Source organism: Gigantopelta aegis, chromosome 14 (genome assembly GCF_016097555.1).
Source record: "Gigantopelta aegis isolate Gae_Host chromosome 14, Gae_host_genome, whole genome shotgun sequence".
NCBI lineage: Eukaryota > Metazoa > Mollusca > Gastropoda > Neomphalida > Peltospiridae > Gigantopelta > Gigantopelta aegis.
In genome coordinates, this window is record NC_054712.1 from 28,753,873 (window position 1) to 28,776,974 (window position 23,102).

Consider the following 23,102-nt stretch of genomic DNA (forward strand, 5'->3'; position numbering starts at 1 on the left):
GTGCGCGCTTGTACCATCAACAATCTGTTTTCTTCAGTCATTTTGTCTGTACTCGTTCAGTAACCTGAGAAATAAACAGCGTTTAAATTCACAGACATCCGAATACCAGTCAGGTCTCGGTCTAGTTACTTGGGAACGCGGAGTAACACCGTATGACGTTTGTAGAAAAAATGGGTTTTGCTACATCATAAATAATATTTACAAAATATAACAGTTTGGTTAACAAATTCAGCATTTAAATCAGTTTGTAAAAATATATTGTATTCAAGTTCATCTAATCTATCGATAATTTCATCAGATGAAAGTTTATCGACAAACTCAATTTCTTTTTCTGGCAACCATCTAAATTTAAAGTCCTTTACTGCTGTAGTTAATGCATATTATTAATATATACATTCACATTCAGTGACAATGACAACTGACAATGATCAGTGTATGCGCTTGGGTCGTGCACTGCAAAGTCAATTAATGAATGGAACAACTCTTTGGACGCTATTGCATAATCGACCACGCTACGACCATTGTAATTAACGCAAGTGAATTGACCTATATTTTTATCTTTGCCAACTCGCCCATTCACGATGCGTACCCCACTTTCCCTGCATAGATAGGTAAGGAGACATTTTAGTCTATATACCTGGAAATTAATTAAGCAGATCTAGTTTTTTCCGTGTGGCTTATATAGACCTAATTATAACGTAATTGTGAACATTTCGTGAATCGTAAACAAAAACACTAAAAGTAATGTTCTGTGTTTGTATATATAGAATAGTGAAAACGATTGACAGAAAGTGACACTATCGCTACATCAATATATTTAATGTGTTTTAGGGGAAAAGACAAAACCAGTAAATATGCAAGAACAAGTATGGTAATTAACTATGTAGCCACAATCACACTGATGTACTTTTCAAAACAAATTTATTCATATCATCTCGCTAAATACCCAGTAGAAACACAATATATAAAAACTATCAATGTCGGCACGGACAACTATTTCTAGACGGTTTTTTTTTTTTTTTTTTGCAGCAATGCAATTCAGGTGGTGCTTAATTAATTTTTATGTATATATTTACTGGTTAACGTACTTTTTAAAAATTGTTATATGGCGTCGTATGATGTGGCTCCGTATTAGACCGCTCGCAATGAGTTCTACGATCACTAGATTCGTTTTTTTTTCCGCATCCCAACTAGTACCTCATAACGCCTACACCAAAGGTAGTGATATATTTACTATTGGATCCTATCTATGGGAAAGTGGATATAAAGTTTGTTTAGGTCTAGAGAGAATAATACATGAGTGGCCGTTAGATACCATTTATCTTACGAGATGTTTTAAAATGTATATAACGAGCGAAAGAGAGTTTATATGTTTTTAAACAACGAGTTGTAAGATAAATGGTATCTACTAGACACGAACGTATTATTCTATTTTTTAAATATCCTCAAAAACCAGGTTTTAAGAAAAATTTGACATCTTTTTCGACTATACTTGTAGGTAACGTACGCGTCACAGATTAACTATACATTACAGTTTAATCGATTTCGATCGTGCTGTTTTTTCATTGGATGTATGGCATTGGTGACCTAGCCATCACCTAGGAGCAGCCAGTCGTATGTCTTAAAATTGTTAACACACGTACATGTGTAAACAAGTATGTGTTATCAAAAATAATGAATGATATTCTCACCAACGGGTGTGTAAGAAAAGTAGTTAATGTGGCGGAATAAATTACACTAATTAATATCTTTAATACAGCTTAAAATGTACTCGGGTTGAAGATAGAGGCGTAACGATATGGGTGGCTGGCGATATATGTATCCCGATATGTGGCATGCGATACGATATGTATTCCGATATGTGGGATGTGATATGGTATGTATCCCGATATGTGGGATGTGTTACGATATGTATCCCGATATGTGGGTGGCGATACGGTATATATCCCGATATGTGGGATGTGATACGATATGTATCCCGATATGTGGGTGGCGATACTATACGTATTGTGATATTTAATTTTTTATAATATAACATGCATGGATGAATAATGAAAATACATATATTCATGCTTCAGTAAATTTCATAAAAGATTATATATAAATTGTGTACATGCCGTCAAAGTAACGCAAAGAGCAATAAGAAGATGTACAAAATAAATGCTAGGGAATAAAATTCCTGGGCTAATTTTAGCGATCGCAAGTTAGTAAATTGTTGCCTGCACGTTATATATGCTGACATAAAAGGCACTATTGTAGAAAATAATCTGGTGTGTCGAATGAATGAATGAATGAATGTTTAACGACACCCCAGCACGAAAAGTACATCGGCTATTGGGTGTCAAACTATGGTAATGGAAATAAATAAAGTGATGATCAACATCAATATAAAAATTTAAGACTTAAACAAAAACAGTGTAAAGAACTGTACAAAAACACAAATATCACAGAATTTTACGGATACTGAATTTTACTCAAAACTTCAATTTTGTGCTGTATTGGCCATTCTCAAAGAGAATGTTATACCCCTGCACCACGGCGAGGTTACAGCACACGCAGGGGCTGGTGTGTCGAAAACATACCTTGTATAGAGAGACGTATTGCAATAGATTTTGCAACAGCGAAAATAAATTATAATTTGGTTAATCTACAAACCTGTAACACACTTAGATCACGTTTTTATCAAATGGAGTGAAAAAGCAGGTTTTATATCGATAAATACCATGGGAATCCCCATGTCCCAATTTCTTGAAATAATTTTGAAAGTTAGTATTCTGATGTCACCGGTAGATGTCGCTCGAAGCACAACAATGCCTACATCACGACAAATTTCACAGACTTGGGGTGCGTTCCTTTCACCTCTCCTGGACATGTTCCAACTGTTCTGTCCTGGTTGTATCCCCTCTCCAGATATCGTAAGACTTAGCAAAATTATTGGTTTTAAGGTTTTGTAACGTTTTGTATTGAGACACTTGCTTGTCTGAACTTTGTTACTGAAAATGTTCACGAACAGTGAAGAAAAATCTCACAAATGAACAACAACAAATCGGATGTTGATTGCGCGAACCGTGCACGACAAAACAAACCGAACCAAAATGATAACGGTCACGTGGTATACCAACGTCTGTGACATTGAAATGGAAATATCCCCTCTAAATATAGATTAGACCTTGTCTGCTCAACCTTGCCCGTGCCATTTTATGAAATACCAAAAATGCATTTTGTGGTATTACAAAAACCAGGATTACCAGGATTACCAAAAAACACTTCAGGTGAATGGAAATGTATATTCTAAATAATAAACGGTAAGTAAAGTGCAATTTTATTTGTGAAAAAATGGGTTTAATAGCGAAAAACAACGCCGTAATGGTTAACAACTAGCCGTAACTAGGGTGTGTCCCTTTAAGTTTGTGAAAGAAACTAAAACGGATTTGAAAACAAAACAAAATCAGTGTTTCAATGTTTTCAAGACTTGATTTATCATTCTGAACGTTTGTCAACAGAGACATTTTGGGGAGGGACGTAACCCAGCTGTAAAGCGCTCGCTTGATGCGCGGTTTGTCTAGGATCGATTCCCGTCGGTGCACATAAAAGATACCTTGGTGCTAATCGAAAAGAGTAGCCAATGAAGTGGTGACAGCGGGTTTCCTCTCTCAATATCTATGTAGTCCTTAACCATATGTCTGACGCCATATAACCGTAAATAAAATGTGTTGAGTGAGTCACTAAATAAAATACTTTCTTCAACAGACACGAAACAATGTCTTTCAAGAAGTTTCGTAAAGAGGATTCGACGCCCAGGGAAAACACTTCGCTTCTGCATGTCGTGCACTAGCTGGGGCGATTACAACGTCCATAACTTCAGGTTCGACTCTCACGAGGAGGAGGTGCTCCAAGACACCCTGCAGTCGTCAGATGTAATCGAAATCAGCTGTGTTAGTCACCACACCGTGCTCCACGGACGAACCCGCTTGCCACTCAACGATTTCGAAGAGGCTCTCTGGCAGGACTTCGCGGTAGAAGTTCCCATTCTACCCGGCGTGACTTGCCCCGTGTTAAACTTATGTTTCAGTTTCCAGGACCACGAGAATTACCCCGAGGACCCCATCATCGACGGACTGCCGGCCACCGTCTGGATGGAGAGGTTCGAGCCGACGCTGCGTACCCACATACGGCATGGTGATTTCGGGTTTGGCCCGCCAGCCGGCAACAGGAGAGATAATGCGAGGGTGGACCAACTACAACCAATTGAAGAAGATGAAGACTCAATTACGGTTTGTGTTTTATTGATCTATTTAAAGCGCAAACGGAAGTAGATACACCCAGCCAATCATAAAGTAGATTACTGATAAACATGTAACTGCATTTCAATAAATAAAAATGATCAGTAATATCATCATAGAATTCAAATTGGGCTTCTCAACCGTTGCTGAATCACCATGTACATGGTAAAGAGAACGAGTATAGTAACATGCAATTTACTGCAAATAAATAAACACATGAAATTGCTTTTGTAAAATAAATAGGACAGTAATTAATATAGTAACGACTGAAATCATGATTGACTGATGTTTTTCTTAAGACTACAGGGTATTTTTAAAACTTTGGTAATGTAGTGCATTTAGATAATATTTCTTTACGAAATTATACATCGTAATCGCTATTCTAAACATATCTGACTTTAAACATTAGCAAAGTTCAAGCTTGATAAGTGTTTACAGACTTTTCTTTACTTTAGGATCTGACGCCATATTGCAATGCGAGACCTCGAAACCGTCACCGAAGAATCGCTGAAAACCAGTCTGCCAACCCAGACCTTCAAATACAACCTTCAATTTCTCAAACACCAGAACGACCAACCCAGACCCGTCAACCTCGGAACCTTCGACGTTAGAACGACAACAACCAAACCCAGAACCTCCAGTGTCAGAACCTTCACTTTCAGTTTCAGAACCTTCACTTTCAGAACATTATTTAAGAACCGAATCGCAGCAAGATCTCCCCGCAGAAAGTGCCCTGGTGACAGAACAAGAGGACGTGCCTTTTCGCAGAAATGTGACCCGAAACATCAGACCCGGCCTCCGACGTCTGCACCACTGGTACTCCATACTGGCATTCTTCGTGCAGAGGTCATAGGCCAGTTACGACACCGACTTGATCGCCGCAGCAGTCATCGTAGTCGTAGGCGAAACTAGGAAGAGGAACAAGTACAAGAGTACTGGGAAGAAGATAGAGACTTTTGGGACGAAGTTTAATTAAGCAGATGATGTGATGATCGTAAAAAACGGGTCCCATCGAGTGTTTTAAAAAAAAGTGATTTCTGTCTCATTTGCATGACCATCTTGGTCTAATTCGGAAAGAGGAGCCAAATTTGTTCATTTCTAAAGCCTTTCAAACTGAGTGATAATGTAATTTTCTCCTAGATAATTGCATTGCTGCTATTTGTAGTGCAGTTTGGATATTATTATTAATAACCACTTGTTTCTTAGAAGAAAGTAAAGTAGTGTTTTGTGGTGTGAACTGATTGATAGTTTTTTATATGTGGTTACATAAATCGAGTCAAAATTAATTTCTTGTGTTTGTCCTTAATTATAATTTAAATTTAATGTATTTTTCATAACCTAACTGACCACCTTTGTTACACACATACAAATAGGCGAAAATAAATATCATGCTCGTGTACAAACTTACAAAAATTAATTTACCCTATTATTATTAACTTATGTCTTATTCTTCTCTTCAATAAGACATCAAGCAGTAGACAATTTTCAACATGAAATGAGATTACAATGAAATTAATTGACAAAGAAAAGAACCATAATCAGTTGAAACTGTTCTATTATTTCTATCATTCTGTTCTCAATATCAAGATGCAATGTAATTTGTTTAATAGTTAGTCTTCAGAATCTCATTTTCGACATCTAATCAATCACTCTACATCTATTGGTTCAGTTGCTGAAATATATAAAAACAAACATGTTAAGTATTTCACATCCATTTGAAAAAGTATATTAGTCTGTAACTTAATTGCATATCGTTGTATTAATTTAAAGTTTAATTTAATTTCAGGAGAACATTTTTTTTTAACAGGAAACAAAATTAGTGTGACTAAACAATGTATAAAATTAAAAGTATAGCAGTACATTAAGAAAAGTAGTAAAGAATGTATTTAACTTTGACGATGTTATTTGATTTCTATTAGAAAATTGCACAAAGCTACATATAAGATGACATGTAGAAGAAGAAAAATGTCTATGCTTTGCTAAAATTTGGGGTATAAAATAATGATGAAAAACAAAAGTACTGTCAGTCTCCAAAAGAAAATCATATTTAGGGTAGGTAATAAAAACAAAACAGATGTAAGTGTCTCATCTAGGTGGTTATGGTTTGAAATGTTTTGAAATTAGGGTTAGGACATTACATTTCAAGCACATGACCATTTGTAAACAGCAGTTCTTTTACTATCATTTATCTAAACATTAAAAAAATATATCCATTAATTTCCAAGATTTTAGGGTACATAATTTTAACCTCGGTACCCTCTGGCAGAAACCATTAAGTTGAAAATTCTAAGAATATCAAAGGGCTGGTCAAAGATCACAAATACTTGAACATAATGCGATAATAGAGGAGCATAAAACAAGTCTTACCCATGAATGTCCAACTTTACTTTTGTTCTTTTGGTGTGGGGTTTCCTTACAAATGTTAACACAATAAGTGTGGGACTCTCTTGGTGACAATACACTGAAATGGAAAAAAAAAACCCATACCAATACAGGTAGTACCTACTTAATTACCATAGTAAACACAAATGTCATTAAGGTTAATAGTATACAATAAACAGAAGGTACATGTAAATATTGCAGAATTTGTTCAAAATAAAATCCATTCTGTACAAATACAAACAATAAATGAATAATAAAATTTCTTATCACTATTTATTATAAATCACCCAAGATTGGTAATTGATCTGCTGTTGGGTGAGGAATTGTTTTAATATATATTATGGTCAAATTGTGTTGTTTTAATTGGGAGAGGAGGGGGGAGTGGGACTACTGGATGCAAAACCCGCTAAAGTTTCTTTTGTTTAAAGACATCACTAGAGCACATGGAATTATTAATCATGAGCTATTGGATGTCAAACATTTTGTACTTTTCACATGTATAGTTGTCTAGAGTTCAAACCTGCTACATTTTTCTATTAGTAGGTAGATATTTTTTATATACACCACACAACAGACAGAATAGTACATACCACAGCCTTTGATATACTAGTCGTGATGCACTGGCTTAAATAGAATCAAACCGAGAAACCGTAACCTGCAGATGTGTTATTATTGCAAAACATTACAAATCTGGGTTTTTTCTTTTCTTTTTTTGTTCAAATATTTTCAGGGTCCCTACATAAAATTAGGGTACGTCGGGAAACCGGAAACACACACACACACACACACACACACATATATATATATATATATATATATATACATATTAGGCCTAATTTATAACTTTCCAGACAATACTTACTTACCCCCTTAAAGCTCACAACCATATTAGACCGGGAGCCAAGTGAGATTTAATTGTTGCGAGAGTTCCAAAAGGTTTGAGGTGGTTGAGGTGTAGAGGGACCCTAACTGACTACAGAAACCCAATTCTTAAGTAAATATAGTGCGGGAGTAAATAGGGGGCGCTACTGAAATTACCCCCAAAATGGGATTTAATTGTTGTGAAAGTTCCATCCAAAATTCCTTTGCTACTTATTTGAGGACATCTCACTGAGCCCAAATCCACAACTTAAGAACAAATATTTTGCAGGAAAGGCTACTTAAGAAAGACTAATTAGTGCTAATTAGGGATTTAATTGTTGTGAAAGTTCTATCCTTGGAACCAAATGTAAATGTAAAGTATGCTCACCTGATTCAGAATTACCAATTTAAGCAAAAAATATAATGTGGGAAAGTGCACTTAAGAAGAGGTCAAGTGCTAATTAGGCATTTAATTGTTGTGAAAGTTCCATCCTTGAAACCAAATGTAAAATGTAAAGTATGCTCACCTGATTCAGAATTACCAATTTAAGAAAAAAAAATATTGTGGGAAAGTGCACTTAAAAACAGGTCGAATGCTAATTAGGGATTTAACTGTTGGGAAAGTTCTATCCTTGAAACCAAATGTAAATGTAAAGTATGCTCACCTGATTCAGAATTACCAATTTAAGAAAAAAAATATTGCGGGAAAGTGCACTTAAGAAGAGGTCAAATGCTAATTAGGGATTTAATTGTTGTAAAAGTTCCATCCTTGAAACCAAATGTAAAATGTAGAATATGCTCACCCTATTCAGAATTACCATTTAAGAAAGAAAAAAAAATGTGGGAAAGTGCACTTAAGAAGAGGTCAAATGCTAATTATGGATTTAATTGTTGTAAAAGTTCCATCCTTGAAACCAAATGTAAAATGTAGAATATGCTCACCCTATTCAGAATTACCAATTTAAGAAAAAAAATTATGTGGGAAAGTGCACTTAAGAAGAGGTCAAATGCTAATTACTTTATTTAATTGTTGTGAAAGTTCCATCCTTGAAACCAAATGTAAAATGTAAAGTATGCTCACCTGATTCAGAATTACCAATTTAAGAAAAAGTATATTGCGGGAAAGTGCACTTAAGAAAAGGTCAAATGCTAATTAGGGATTTAATTGTTGTGAATTAAAGTTCCATCCGAAATTCCTTTGCTATTTGGTAGAGGACATGTCACTGAGCCCAAATCCACTGCCTAAGAAAAAATATTTTGCGGGAAAGGCTACTTAAGATAGACTAATTAGTGCTAATTAGGGGTTTAATTGTGAAAGTTCCATCCTTGGAACCAAATGTAAAATGTAGAGTATGCTCACCCAATTCAGAATTACCAATTTAAGTAAAAAAATAATGTGGGAAAGTGCACTTAAGAAGAGGTCAAATGCTAATTAGGGATTTAATTGTTGTGAAAGTTCCATCCTTAAACCAAATGTAAAATGTAAAGTATGCTCACCTGATTCAGAATTACCAATTTAAGAAGAAAAAAATATTGTGGGAAAGTGCACTTAAGAAGAGGTCAAATGCTAATTAGGGATTTAATTGTTGTGAAAGTTCCATTCGAAATTCCTTTGCTATTTGGTAGAGGACATCTCACTGAGCCTAAATCCACTACTCATGAAAAAATATTTAGTGGGAAAGGCTACTTAAGAAAGACTCTAATTAGTGCTAATTAGGGATTTAATGGTTGTGAAAGTTCCATCCTTGAAACCAAGTGTAAAATGTAGAGTATGCTCACCCGATTCAGAATTACCAATTTAAGAAAACAAATAATGTGGGAAAGTGCACTTAAGAAGAGGTCAAATGCTAATTAGGGATTTAATTGTTGTGAAAGTTCCATCCTTGAAACCAAATGTAAAATATGCTCACCTAATTCAGAATTACCAATTTAAGAAAGAAAAAATATTGCGGGAAAGGGCACTTAAGAAAAGGTCAAGTGCTAATTAGTGCTAATTAGGGATTTAATTGTTGTGAAAGCTCCATCCTTGAAACCAAATGTAAAATGTAAAGTATGCTCACCTTATTCAGAATTACCAATTTAAGAAAAAAAATATTGCAGGAAAGTGCATTTAAGAAGAGGTCAAATGCTAATTATGGATTTAATTGTTGTGAAAGTTCCATTCGAAATTCCTTTGCTATTTGGTAGAGGACATCTCACTGAGCCTAAATCCACTACTCATGAAAAAATATTTAGTAGTAAAGGCTACTTAAGAAAGACTCTAATTAGTGCTAATTAGGGATTTAATGGTTGTGAAAGTTCCATCCTTGGAACCAAACGTGAAATGTAGAGTATGCTCACCCGATTCAGAATTACCAATTTAAGAAAAATATATTGCGGGAAAGACAAGATAATGACTTATAGCATCAATGTGAAAGGTGGTTTTTTTCTTTATAACATGGACGTGTAGTATATCAATGGATAGCTTTTGGTGAGTACTAGTATTGTACAGATAAGTCAATATTATGTATGAATATGGTATACAGAGTCATAAAACATGTTAATAGCCATTTTTAATTAAATATAGTTTGAAAAAGTATCTATTTTTCCTTCTAAAAACCTATGCGGATTTAGTTTATATTACCCAGTATACAATTTATATATGCCTAAATTATTTCTATTTCTTTGGTAAATTAAGAGAATATACGACATTTTGTATTATAGCAGTGTTCTCGCTGCTCCATTTAAGCGGGGCGGCCCGCCCTGCTATTGCATTTTGCCACCCTCCTTTCACGTTCCCCGCCCTCCTTTATTTTTCTGCGCCCCTCTTTATTTTCCAGCACCATACTATATTTTCCAGCACCTATCTCCACTATTTCCAAATGCACACTCTTTTTCCACACATAAAAAAACAACAATGATCAGACTGCACACTGGACATCAAACGAAACAAGCCGCGTTGTGTACGAAAAAGCTGACGAAACATTTTACGAGTTACCGTAACATCATTCAATAGTATTTTTAACAGCCTCTATTTTGTCCCATACCTGTATCCATTTGTATGTTTAATACAAACAATAAAAGTTATATTTTATTTGAGCAATGAAAACATTTTTATTTTTTATGGATTCGGCAATCTCTGACTAAAACCCCCCCACTTATTTGGCGCCAAATTTGTCACGTGATCAGAACGGTCACTCTATCTTTTGTTTCCACTAACTGTCGTGTGATATTTTGTCCTCAGTTACAGTTATAATTGATTTTTACTTTCTGTCATTTGTCATTCTGTTTATTCAGCATTTCTTAAAACATATTGTAAACTTTTCATTTTGGGGGGATATCACCGCTTATAAAATCAACAGAAGTGGTAGTGTTTGACCTTAAAATCATTCATCTTGGGTGCCAAATAATATATACACCGCCACTACAAAAACGAAACTACTTTTTATCAGTTGGCGATAATATTTTATCACAGCGATCGATTCATTCGATGAAGATGGTAATAACAAAAAATGTTTTCGACATTAGGGTATCACACAAATGTCTTTTTTGTTTTTCGTGTATCTTGAAATCTTTATTAAAATAATAATATTAAAACTTTGATCGGTTCAGCAGAACCGGAACTGCCAATGAATATCGGACCGATAACATCTTCGGTTCAATTAAAAGACGAGTTTCCTTGTAATTCGTATAAACTTTATGTAATAAAAATAAGGAGTATGTCTTTCCACAAAGTCTATCAACTCACAACAACATGGTAACCACCAAGCCCCCCCCCACACATTTTTTTTTTTTTTTTTTTTTTTTTTTATAGCTTTTCGTTGTTTTTTGAAGGGTGTGGTGCTGCACGGCCACCCTCCTTTAATTTTCACCCAGCGAGAACACTGTTATAGTGAGCATACTATATTACCTGCCCCTAAATACTATGTGTGCATTTCAACTAAAAGGTTTCACTCAATATTAACATCATCATCCAATTCATCATCATCAAGGACAAACGTGTGTCTTTGATGATAGAAACATGCCATTTTGCATTTTAGGACATATCCTAGGAAATATTTTTGAAATAGCAACATTGGAGATTTATTTGGTGATTGTTGTGGCAGCCATTTTCAAGCCAATGTAGGTGTCAGAATTGAACATACGAGTATTTATTGCTATATACACACTTAATAACACAGATTTACATATATAAGTCTGTTACACATCTTGTAGTTTACTGCTTAATAACAATTTCATGTTTTTTTTTCTTTAAATAGCTAACAGTTTATACTAGACTAGTATTTCAAGGGCAACATCTGATCAACACCACACAATTCATTGGGAACATACAAATCCTGATCTAAATTAAGAGCAACAGTGTTTGAACGCAGAAGAAGAAGAAGAAAAGGGTTATGTCCACCTTATCTCTTTGGGGAAAGTGACTTACATATTTAATGATGTAGGTCATATGAGTCAATGTACCAGGAATAATTTTTGAATGGTATGGTTTTGACGAAGATGAGATTATTTTGTGGCTATATTCCACGATAACCATCAGCCTGGGAGTACCACGCCCGAGAGGAATGTGCCTATTATTTCTCTTGTATTCCTGTTTTTGTAACGCTGTCTATTCATCACTCAATGTGTGTAGTGAAAACGGAAGTTCGCATTTTAAATCCCAACCAAATATTCATAATTATCCTGGACCACCTTTTGTATGCCAATGACAAATGTATTGAATGTATATGTCTATTAAGTCATAGTGAATATCACTTAATTGTGTTTCTCAGATGCCTTCATATGAAGATGACAGCATTCAAAGTGGTAGCAGATCTATATTCTTGATGGAAGTGAATTAGTGGATGTCCTAGTATATTAGGCTGGAGTTGCCTCTTCAGGATCAACAGACTCATTTCCCAAAAGCCACTAATGTGACGCATCCCCACCCTCCTACAGTAGAAGACATGTATGATTTATAATTCATCAGTCAAAGACTGCTGCGATCATAGAGCTGAATCATGAACCCTGTTCCAATTTTGTTTTTCAGTTCTGCAGTTGGAAACAAAAATAATGCTCTTCCTTTAAGCATTTGAAAAGCAAACTTCATTTTGCATACAAGTATTTTATCATTATTGGTTTCTTGAAACACAAACTAGGTGATGTTCAGTGCATTTGCAAGATTTGGCGACACTTAATGAATAAAATGTTGATGTATATGCTGAATTTTGGCAGGGTGCTTCACAATAAAAAACAACATGATAACCATTCTTTGCTGTTGCTATTGACCAGGAGCATGAGGAGAATAATGCTTCTATGAAAGGTGGTAGCAGAGCTGGAGTCATCTATGAAGACTGGTCAAAAGTTGAAATATCTCAGACACCATGCATAGACCAAATACACACAGAAGACATTTCTGAGAAATATCAGATTGGGACATATGGAAAATATATTTAAAGAAAGCAGCAAATAGATGAGGCATTGAAGTCCAAGCTTTCAATGATATGATGAACAGACTTATTAAGATGGGCAATGACAAGTATGGTATATTTATGAAGGAATGGCTTGTTTCTTAGATCGTTTCGAGATGCATAATCTTTTCTTCAAATGACTTTAGTTTATAATAAATCCAAAGAACAACAACATCTGTCTTGAAGGAAGATTGTTCCAGGCTTTATTACATTTCTTGTCAAATAAAGACACATTTTGCTTTAAGTAGATGATGCTGTCAGTGAAGGACATTCTAAAATCCAAATACACACAATGGACAGTTTTCTTGGTTCTGCGTTGGAGTAACATAGAGCTAGAAAGTTTGTTTTGTTCAATGACTGGTCATATAATCTCAGAGGAAACCGATATCAGTTTTCATTTTGGGTACCAGGTGTGGGGCACCGGCTGAGGCAGGAAAAAACAATCAGAGCTTGGGTTCACCTAAGGGATTCAATCCTTCGACCCAAGCATATCAGGTGAACGCTGTACTTACTGAGTTAGATCCTGCCCACAAGGAGAGGTAGAAATCAGTGTGGACAATTCTACTGTAGGCCATTAATGCATGTCAAAAATTACATTTATGTCGCTGCAAGAAATGGTGTTGCAAGTAATGATAAAATATACAAAAGGTGTACATGGAGCAGGGGTGATAAAAAAAAAAATCCCCGATTTTGAAAAAAACACTTTCTGGATGTTCTCCAATTAGCAGTCTGAAAAACCCATTTTACAGTGACAAGATGGCGCACATCTCTCAGCAAAAAAAAAGAGGCTATTAACATGTTTTATGACTGTATACCATATTCATACATAATATTGACTTATCTGTACAATACTCACCAAAAGCTATCCATTGATATACTACATGTCCATGTTCTAAAGAAAAAAACCCACCTTTCACATTGATGCTATAAGTCATTATCTTGTCTGAATCGGGCGCGAATTTCACATTTGGTTCCAAGGATGGAACTTTCACATCCATTAAATCCCTAATTAGCACTAATTAGAGTCTTTCTTAAGTAGCCTTTCCCACTAAATATTTTTTCATGAGTAGTGGATTTGGGTTGTGAGATGTCCTCTACCAAATAGCAAAGGAATTTCGAATGGAACTTTCACAACAATTAAATCCATAATTAGCACTAATTAGCATTTGACCTCTTCTTAAGTGCACTTTCCCGCAATATTTTTTTTCTTAAATTGGTAATTCTGAATCGGGTGAGCATACTGTACATTTTACATTTGGTTCCAAGGATAGAACTTTCACAACAATTAAATCCCTAATTAGAGTCTTTCTTAAGTAGCCTTTCCCGCAAAATATTTGTTCTTAAGTTGTGGATTTGGGCTCAGTGAGATGTCCTTTAATAAGTAGCAAAGGAATTTTGGATGGAACTTTTACAACAATTAAATCCCATTTTGGGGGTAATTTCAGTAGCGTCCCCTATTTACTCCCGCACTATATTTACTTAAGAATTGGGTTTCTGTAGTCAGTTGGGGTCCCTCTTAGTTCACCAAGGTAAACATCTACGGTCCGTTTTTTAACATTTTGACATTTATTGAACCCGATGTTTACAAGTTTAACAGCAAAAACAAGTGTGCGTTTTCCGCCCAGATTTTAAGCGGAATCAATACAACCATGGAATTAAGTATTTCGTGGCGAAATATGAGATGTACCAATAAATATAAACACTTACTGTATAAAGAAAACATCCCGAGTTACGTTTTACGTATAAATAGACATTTTGTCCAAACAGTAATCCTGCATTAATCCAATTTTCAGTTACGAACAAAATCTCGAATATTCCCGCCGGCCATTATGAGCATATTTAAAATGTGATTGAAAACTGTTGGCGGAATCAGATTATTTTTATTATTATTCATCTCGGGTTCACGAGTTTCTTCCACGATATTTAATGGAATATCACGTTTAATAATAATAATAATAATAAATAAATAAATAAACTAATGAATAATATTTTTTTAAAATCAATTAATAAATAATAAATTAATTAATAACAACTAAATAATATACTAAAAAAAAAAATTAATACTTAATAAAAAATAATTAATACTTAATAAATAATAATATAATAATAAATTACTGAATAATGTTAGTTATTATAATAAATAACATAATAAATAAATTATTGATTTAATAATAATAAATTAATTAATTTAATTATTAACTAAATAAAAACGTGGGGTTTTTTTTTTCATTTATAAATGTTTCCATTACATACACACACACACATACACACTTATATAAACACAAGACAGAGGGGGGCGTGGGGAGATGAAACAGGGTAGCAAGAGATCACACATTTGCTTGTTTCTTGTTGTTTTCTTGTTAATGTGCATTATTCGTAATTAATGTGCATTATTTGTAATTTAGTGTGCTTACCCATGTTTAACACACATTGGTACAAGGCAGTTGTCTCAAGCAGCAGTTGTCACCAAGCCACACTTATGAATTAATTACATTCAACAGCACAGTTAATATTCAAATGGTTATGTATAGGAATCAAAGTACACATCGGTTTAGCCAAAGTGCAGACAGGTACAAGGCAGTTATCACAGTCACAGTTATACATTAATTATTGCAATAAATGTTCATCTGGTTGCGAGGCAATCCTCAACAACACAGTTAATGTTAAATTAGTTAAGTAGGAATAAATTATCACTAACAGCAGTTGTCATCAACAGTATGAATGAAACACATCAGTGCAATACAACTGTGTTGTTGAGGATAACCTCGCAACCATATGACAATGTTTTGTAATTAATGCATAAGTGTGACTTGATGACAATTGCTGCTTGTGATAACTGCCTTGTACCTGTCTGCACATTGGCTAAACCGATGTGTACTTCGATTCCTACTTAACCGTTTGAACATTAACTGTGTTGTTGACGATTGCCTCGCAACCATATGAACATGTTTTGTAATTAATGCATAACTGTGACTTGACAATAACATACAAGTAGTGGGATGGATGTGTATCATTCCTGTTCTTCTGTTGGTACCAGGATTACTTTAGGTAAGTTTACAGTTAACATGTTCATACACTTATGTTAATTTCTGAATGTTATGGTTAACATTTGAGAATTAATGCTTGATAATTATGTAGTTGAACATACTTTTTCAGTACTTTATTTAAGTACATTGCTGTGCAGATTTGTTATGTAACTACATATGACTTATAGTACAAGTTTTGAAAGTAGTTACATGAATGTTTCAAGGAATAAATTAGATGGAGCTAACAATCATTATAACATTTTAGATTTACATGTATAAAATATTTTTACCGGCCAGTTTAACTTTCAAATTGTCTGTTTCCCCATTTCTTTGTGTCTATTCACCTTTCCCCAGAACTTGCTATAAGATTAATATAAATGTTATGAAAGATTAATGAAACTATTATAATCAATGATTTTTTAGGTTGTGGGATTGGGGGCTGTGCATGTTAATTATAAGAAATGTATATTAATTTTTTTTTTTTTATTCAATAAAAACCCTAAAGTAACTAATAACCAGTAGTTATAGCAAAAAATAAAAAAAATAAAAACAAAACAAAAAAGAAGAGTAAAAATGAATAATAAATAAATAAATAAACCCCTTAAAATAACTTATGACCTGCAATAATAATTAAACTAAGATTTTTTTTTTAAGAAAAAAAAAGGAATACAAACCTTTGAATCACATGTAAGCAATGACCTGTAATAATATTTAAAAAAAAAAAAAATACTCAAGGAAATAATTTTTTAAAAAGTAAATACATGAAGGCCTTAAAATAAGTAATGACCTGTACTGACAATCATTATTTTTTTAATAATAATAAAAAAGAATAATACACCCCAAAACTTTAATGTGTTAATATTATTAATAATGCATATAATGCAACCCACACAAAGCACATATATAGAAACAAAAATAACAAAATAAATAATCAATTCCATTCAGTTCCGCAATATTTCTTTTTATTGGGTGTACGTAAAATGCTTGATATGAATAATTCTCGTTCCGCAATATTTTCATTCCGCATTTTCTATGTGGCATCAGATTACAGTTATCTTCCTATTTGGTTGTCCAAAATCCGGAAATTTGACCGCGCAAGTAGTCTGCTGTTTGACTGTGATTATTTCATGGCAGACAGCTATGAAGTGGCAACTGTTTGACTGAAGTGACAGGGGATAGCATGTAGTTTGTAAACATGTGTAACTTGTTGACATTGAAGACTTGTTTGTGGTAATTCCAGCCCATGCAAAAGTAGTGCTTTTTGTATAAAATGGGTGTACTCCGGCCTGGTTTAGAGGGTGTGTCTGTTTAAACCAATATGCTGGGAGAAAGAGCTGGACAACGGGGTTGTCCTTTTCAGGGTATGTGTCCCCCATGCAGGCAAAGGTACATACAAAACTTCATGGGCCTGCTGATATTAATAAAAATGTTATAGCCACTAAGGCTATATAGAAACATATAGCGAAATTAATTGTGGTCTGAGGCCAATCTAATTAAAATTAGCTCCACTATTACATGTGGATCTAACACCAGCCAGTTGAAGCTCATGTCCACCAATCAAAACCTTACTTGCAGAATCCTGCCAGTGATTTAAAAATAATTTGAAAACATTCCGAATTATCCTGAGGGTATACGACATGTTTCGTGTGAATTACGAATGCCTTAAAACATGTTTTATTTTATAAAATAAATAATTTGTAATGTAAAACTGAAGACTGATTTAGTTTTTTTATTTATATAAATAAATAAATAATTTTTAATGTAAAATTGAAGACTGATAACCCATCTGGTACATATTGGTATGGTTCGCTGTACTGCGGCCACTAAAATAGACTCGCCCAATATTTTTAGAATTTGTATGCTCCCAAATAACGTTATAAAAGGCGAAGTGTGATTGGTCAATATTTAAATTATTATTTACAGACGAAATGTTACCTGGACATTGGGGACTACGCAGTGTTCTTAGTTTTAAATCACTGGCAGGATTCTGCAAGTAAGGTTTTGATTGGTGGACATGAGCTCCAACTGGCTGGTGTTAGATCCACATGTAATAGTGGAGCTAATTTTAATTAGATTGGTCTGAGGCCTGATATAGTTCACACATTACACCGGTTAAATGCTTGATTCTGATGAAAGTATTATAACCAGAGAGGTGAAATTACACAGACTGATTGTGAATACCACAAGGAATATGAAAACTCATTTATTTATTTTCTAAATATTTTATTAAATTAAAAAACATATTTTTTGAATTTATTAAAAATTAAAATTAAAGTTTTCAACTTTTAAATTTCAATATCCTCCAAAATAGCATAAAATTACCTCTGATGTTACTACATGTTGTTGCAATATTTTTTAACAGTTTTGAGCTAATAATTTGGTAAAAAGGAGCTAAAGTTGGATTTTGTTGGTCAATATTGAGATTTTTTTTTTTTTTAACATATTGAATTTTAATGAGTTTCTCAATTATTGCAATTGGACAGAAGATCTAAATATAATGAATATATCCCTACTAAATGTAATTAAACACTTTAAATAAATAGTATACAGTTTTTAACACGATTAAGTACTCTAATAATACATTTCACCTAACATTTATGTAAATTACACACTTCAATAATTTTAAAAAAATTGTCTTTTATCCTTAGAAAATCTAATAGGCTAATATTCTATGCTGTCTGAATGTATTTATTGTGTTCAGTAATCAGATGCTGGTATACTTGTCAAGTTTATTGCAGAAAATCTGCCAAAAAAGTTAACATTTGGCTTGTAAAACATATGGCAGAATAATCCATAATGCATATTCAGTGGTCATTACTACAAACATCCTTCCAATCAAGAAATACTACACTGAGGTATCCAAGACACTGGCACATGATTACACTTGTTAACAGTTATCACTGGAAACTGAAAAATATTGTGCAAGTACCTCTTGGTAGGATTTATATCAGCATTTTACGACAAAATCTTCATTTTCAAAGTTGTCATCAACAAAAAACATATTATGGTATATACCTAAGTAACATCTGTAGGGCATATTCATATTAATATGCATTTATATGGACTGTTTTGCCTTTTACAAAGTGGCTACATGTCTAATGCAGTAAATGAAGTAGATTAAGTAAATACAGCAGGTCAAAATTGAATCTGAGGCCTATCATGTCTAATTTTCCCTGAAATTAGTGTGTAAATATTTGTTGCAAATGGTCCAAATTTTGTGACTTTCACCATCCCTCTGACACATTTCTAATAATGTACCATGAATTCAGTCACCATATCTTTAATAAGCCTCCACTTATCATATCTAAAATGCAAAATTTTACAGTTTTAGATTATTATTTTTTTCAAAAATTTAAATTTAAGTTTAATATTTAATTAAAAATAAAGTAAAATCTAATGATTGATTTCTTTTCCTTTAAATATTTCAAAATCTTTCCAAGACAACAGTGTGCAGATAGAACATATGTAGAAGAAAAAATAGCTGCTCATTGTATGAAGAAATTCCAAAATTTGATAAAGTTATTACATTTTGAAGTTGGTGTCTCTCAAGTTTCCATTGCTAAAATTGGCCATGGCAAGGCACTGTGGTAGGTGTTTTAACACAGCCTCTATATACTCTCAGTTTAAAGGTGACATCCCGATACTTACTGAGCATTGCTTTAATATGTATATCATTGGAATGCATTAGTGTGGGCCAGTTTTTAGGGGGGAAAATGGACTGATAGGCGCCTCAGATTACAGTTATCTTCCCATTTGGTTGTCCAAAATCCGGAAATTTGACCGCGCAAGTAGTCTGCTGTTTGACTGATTATTTCATGGCAGACAGCTATGAAGTGGCAACTGTTTGACTGAAGTGACAGGGGATAGCATGTAGTTTGTAAACATGTGTAACTTGTTGACATTGAAGACTTGTTTGTGGTAATTCCGGCCCATGCAAAAGTAGTGCATTTTGTGTAAAATGGGTGTACTCCGGCCTGGTTTAGAGGGTGTGTCTGTTTAAACCAATATGCTGGGAGAAAGAGCTAGACAACAGGGGTTGTCCTTTTCAGGGTATGTGTCCCCCATGCAGGCAAAGGTACATACAAAACTTCACGGGCCTGCTGATATTAATAAAAATGTTATAGCCACTAAGGCTATATAGAAACATATAGCGAAATTAATTGTGGTCTGAGGCCATGTGCCAGGATAAAAATAGCTTTCAAATGTTTAAATGTGTCATCTTCAAACATCTAATCCTGGAAAGGTTACCAAAGGTATTGTACTTAATATTTCTGTCTAAAATTTATTAAAATATGTTGTTGTACGTGTTGAGGCTCTTAAATAAAGCACATATGCCTGATTTTATTAAATCGTGATTGTAAATGGAAAATTCGATCCAATGGATAAACGTTACGGCACAGCAATAAACATCACAATAATAAATATAGTGCCGGAGACGTTTATCTTGATGAACTATGGTCCCTCTACACCTCAAACCTTTTGGAACTCTCGCAACAATTAAATCTCACTTGGCTCCCGGTCAACACACGCACACACACACACACACACACACACACACGAGTCAGTAAATTCCATTACATTGAATGTAATGCTTAAACTCTTACCTTCGTAGAATTTATATCATTTGTATTTTGATGGACTTCGGCAAAACTTCACTTTCAATACAGGTGATGCGCCAGTTCCGGATCACTTCAAACAAAATTGTGAATTCTGTCAATATGCGCGCGTATGACTTTAAAAGAAATTCTTGGTAATAAAGATAATCAACCATATAAATAAACAGTGATATAAAATGTAAATTTAGGTAAACATTTGGCACCAAAAGCAGTGTTGTTCGAGCTGGCGTACTTACGCCAGTTGCGGATCACTTTGTCCAGTTCCGGATCACTTTCGAAAAATTGAGGGTTACGCCTCCAAGAACACTATTTCCAACATGTTAGCACTTTCAGCATGTTCGTGGATCCTGCCGGACATATTTTATGATCATTTGCAACTCCATAGGGTTCCCACCCCCCTGATTACGCCCCTAATTAGCAATTTTTCTAAAATCGATTGAAAATCAACGATGGCGTCCCATGACGTCAGATATACGGTGCGCGGTGTCAAAAGTAAAGGTGCGCGATCCTTATTATTTTCGTTGTGTACTTTCAACAAGTTGAATTATATTTGATTTCTGGCATTCTAGTATATAATAATAATAATTAATATTATTATTACTAATAATAAATAATTGTTTTCATTTATTATCGTATATATCAATAATAATAATAATAATAATAATAATAATAATAATATTATTATTATTATATAGATGACTTTTAAAAGTCACATTTTCTTTGTGAAAGGAACAAAGGCTTGAAAATAGAAAGAAATGACATATCAGTAAAATATCAACTTTGGGACCGTTTAGTATTTATCATAATACAGGGGCGGATTATGCTTTAGGTGGGGGGGGGGGGGGGGTGTCCGAAATGATATGTAAATGTTTATAATTTGAAATTATAAATTATACAGGTTATCTACGTGGTGGGGGTGGGTTTTTTTTTTAGCCGGATATAATCCGCCCCTGTTTAAATATTAAAATTAAGCAAATAATTTTGAAGCAGGACGGTTAGACCCCTAGTTAATAATGATAAATATTAATATAGTGACACACACTAAACAGTCACAAAAGTGGATTATTAATTATTATTTTTGACGTGTTGTTCCATTTGCCCTTTTCTGGTTAGTCTCCCACCCCCCGCAAAATAATTCCTGGATCTACTCCTGAATACAGAATTATTTTCTACGACGGTCTAAAGGCTAGGGCTAGCTCAGATTGACCGTGTGAATACACAGATCAGTGGCCGACTGACTCTCCTGCATCAGAATGCGATTGTGTAAAACAAAAATTCCACTGAAAAAAATAATCCACCCTTTAAAGTGGTACAGACTGTTTAAATGCGAATTATAATTAAGCCGAATAAGATATTTTCACTTCGTTGACAAAACCAAATAGAGGACCCCTTCCCCCTCTTTCCCAAAGTCGAGCAGTCGAGTAGTCGAGTATGCGAAAAGCACGTGCAATGGCACATGCGAAACAGACCACTGGCGGTGGCATGGTTTTATAAAGGTCCTCATGTCAAACTTGTGCCGATTCTTTTCTTTGTACAGTAAAAAATGTGTTTTTTTTTGTGGGTTTTTTTAAATCAATCAATCAAGCAAGCAATGGGGTGGACGGCTATCACACTGAGTGGGGTGGGCAACATTACTGAATACTCTTATGGGGCAAATACAAGACACGTGTGCAGCGATTTTAGCGATTCTAGACTGGCGATCTAACAGGTCATACGGGCTCCTATTTTTGTAGGGGGCAGGGCAGACTGATTTTTGCCCGAATTAAACGAAAATGGAATTTTTAAAAACTACATTTTATTTATATTAGCCATATTTGTGAATGACTGCGGCTGGTATTTGTACGAATGGCTAATTACATGTAGGCCTACAAATATAACGTGAGAGACAAGTGGACGAACACCTAAAATCGTAGTTTCAGTTTATAAAATACGTGTCTTTACATTATATACATATTGTCATTACCTGTAGAAAACAAAAATAATACCAAAAAAAAATAGGTGGAACTACAACGATTAATATAATATTTTGTAGAGGATGACTGGCCATGGGACGAACAGTCTAGGGCTACTATGACATGGGCCCCGACACATACAGAGTCGAATTATTATTAGTGGTTAAAATGACGAATCAAGAGAGGTTTAAGAAGAAAATAATAATAATAATAATAATAATAATAATAATTATTATTATTATTATTATTATTATTATTATCATCATCATTATTGTTATAAAGAAAGGGGGAAAAGTGGGAGACAAAAATTCCACCGTGTTCAACGTTTTTGAGTTTTGAGATAAACCCTGCGTTCATCGCCCCATCTAGCGGCAGTTACAACGTAAATACTTCCGTTTTGTGAGTGATCCGCAACTGGCGTATCAAGTGTGTCCCCTTTGAGGAGTTACAGTAAGTCGTTTGCAGCATCACTTTCCATAAAACTAGTCATGCACAATCTATATATGTTTCCCCTACTCGTACTATAAAATTTCAAAGGATATAAAAAGAAAAA

General features: G+C 34.2%; 1 protein-coding gene across 1 annotated transcript; it reads left to right on the forward strand.

The window, feature by feature from the left end:
• Positions 1-3,821: 3,821 nt before the first annotated feature.
• On the forward strand, positions 3,822-5,516 carry LOC121388927. The gene is made up of 2 exons (XM_041520474.1): positions 3,822-4,274; positions 4,739-5,516. Exons 1-2 carry the CDS (start codon positions 3,822-3,824, stop codon positions 4,892-4,894), a joined length of 609 nt encoding a protein of 202 aa, XP_041376408.1. The 3' UTR covers positions 4,895-5,516.
• Positions 5,517-23,102: the final 17,586 nt, after the last annotated feature.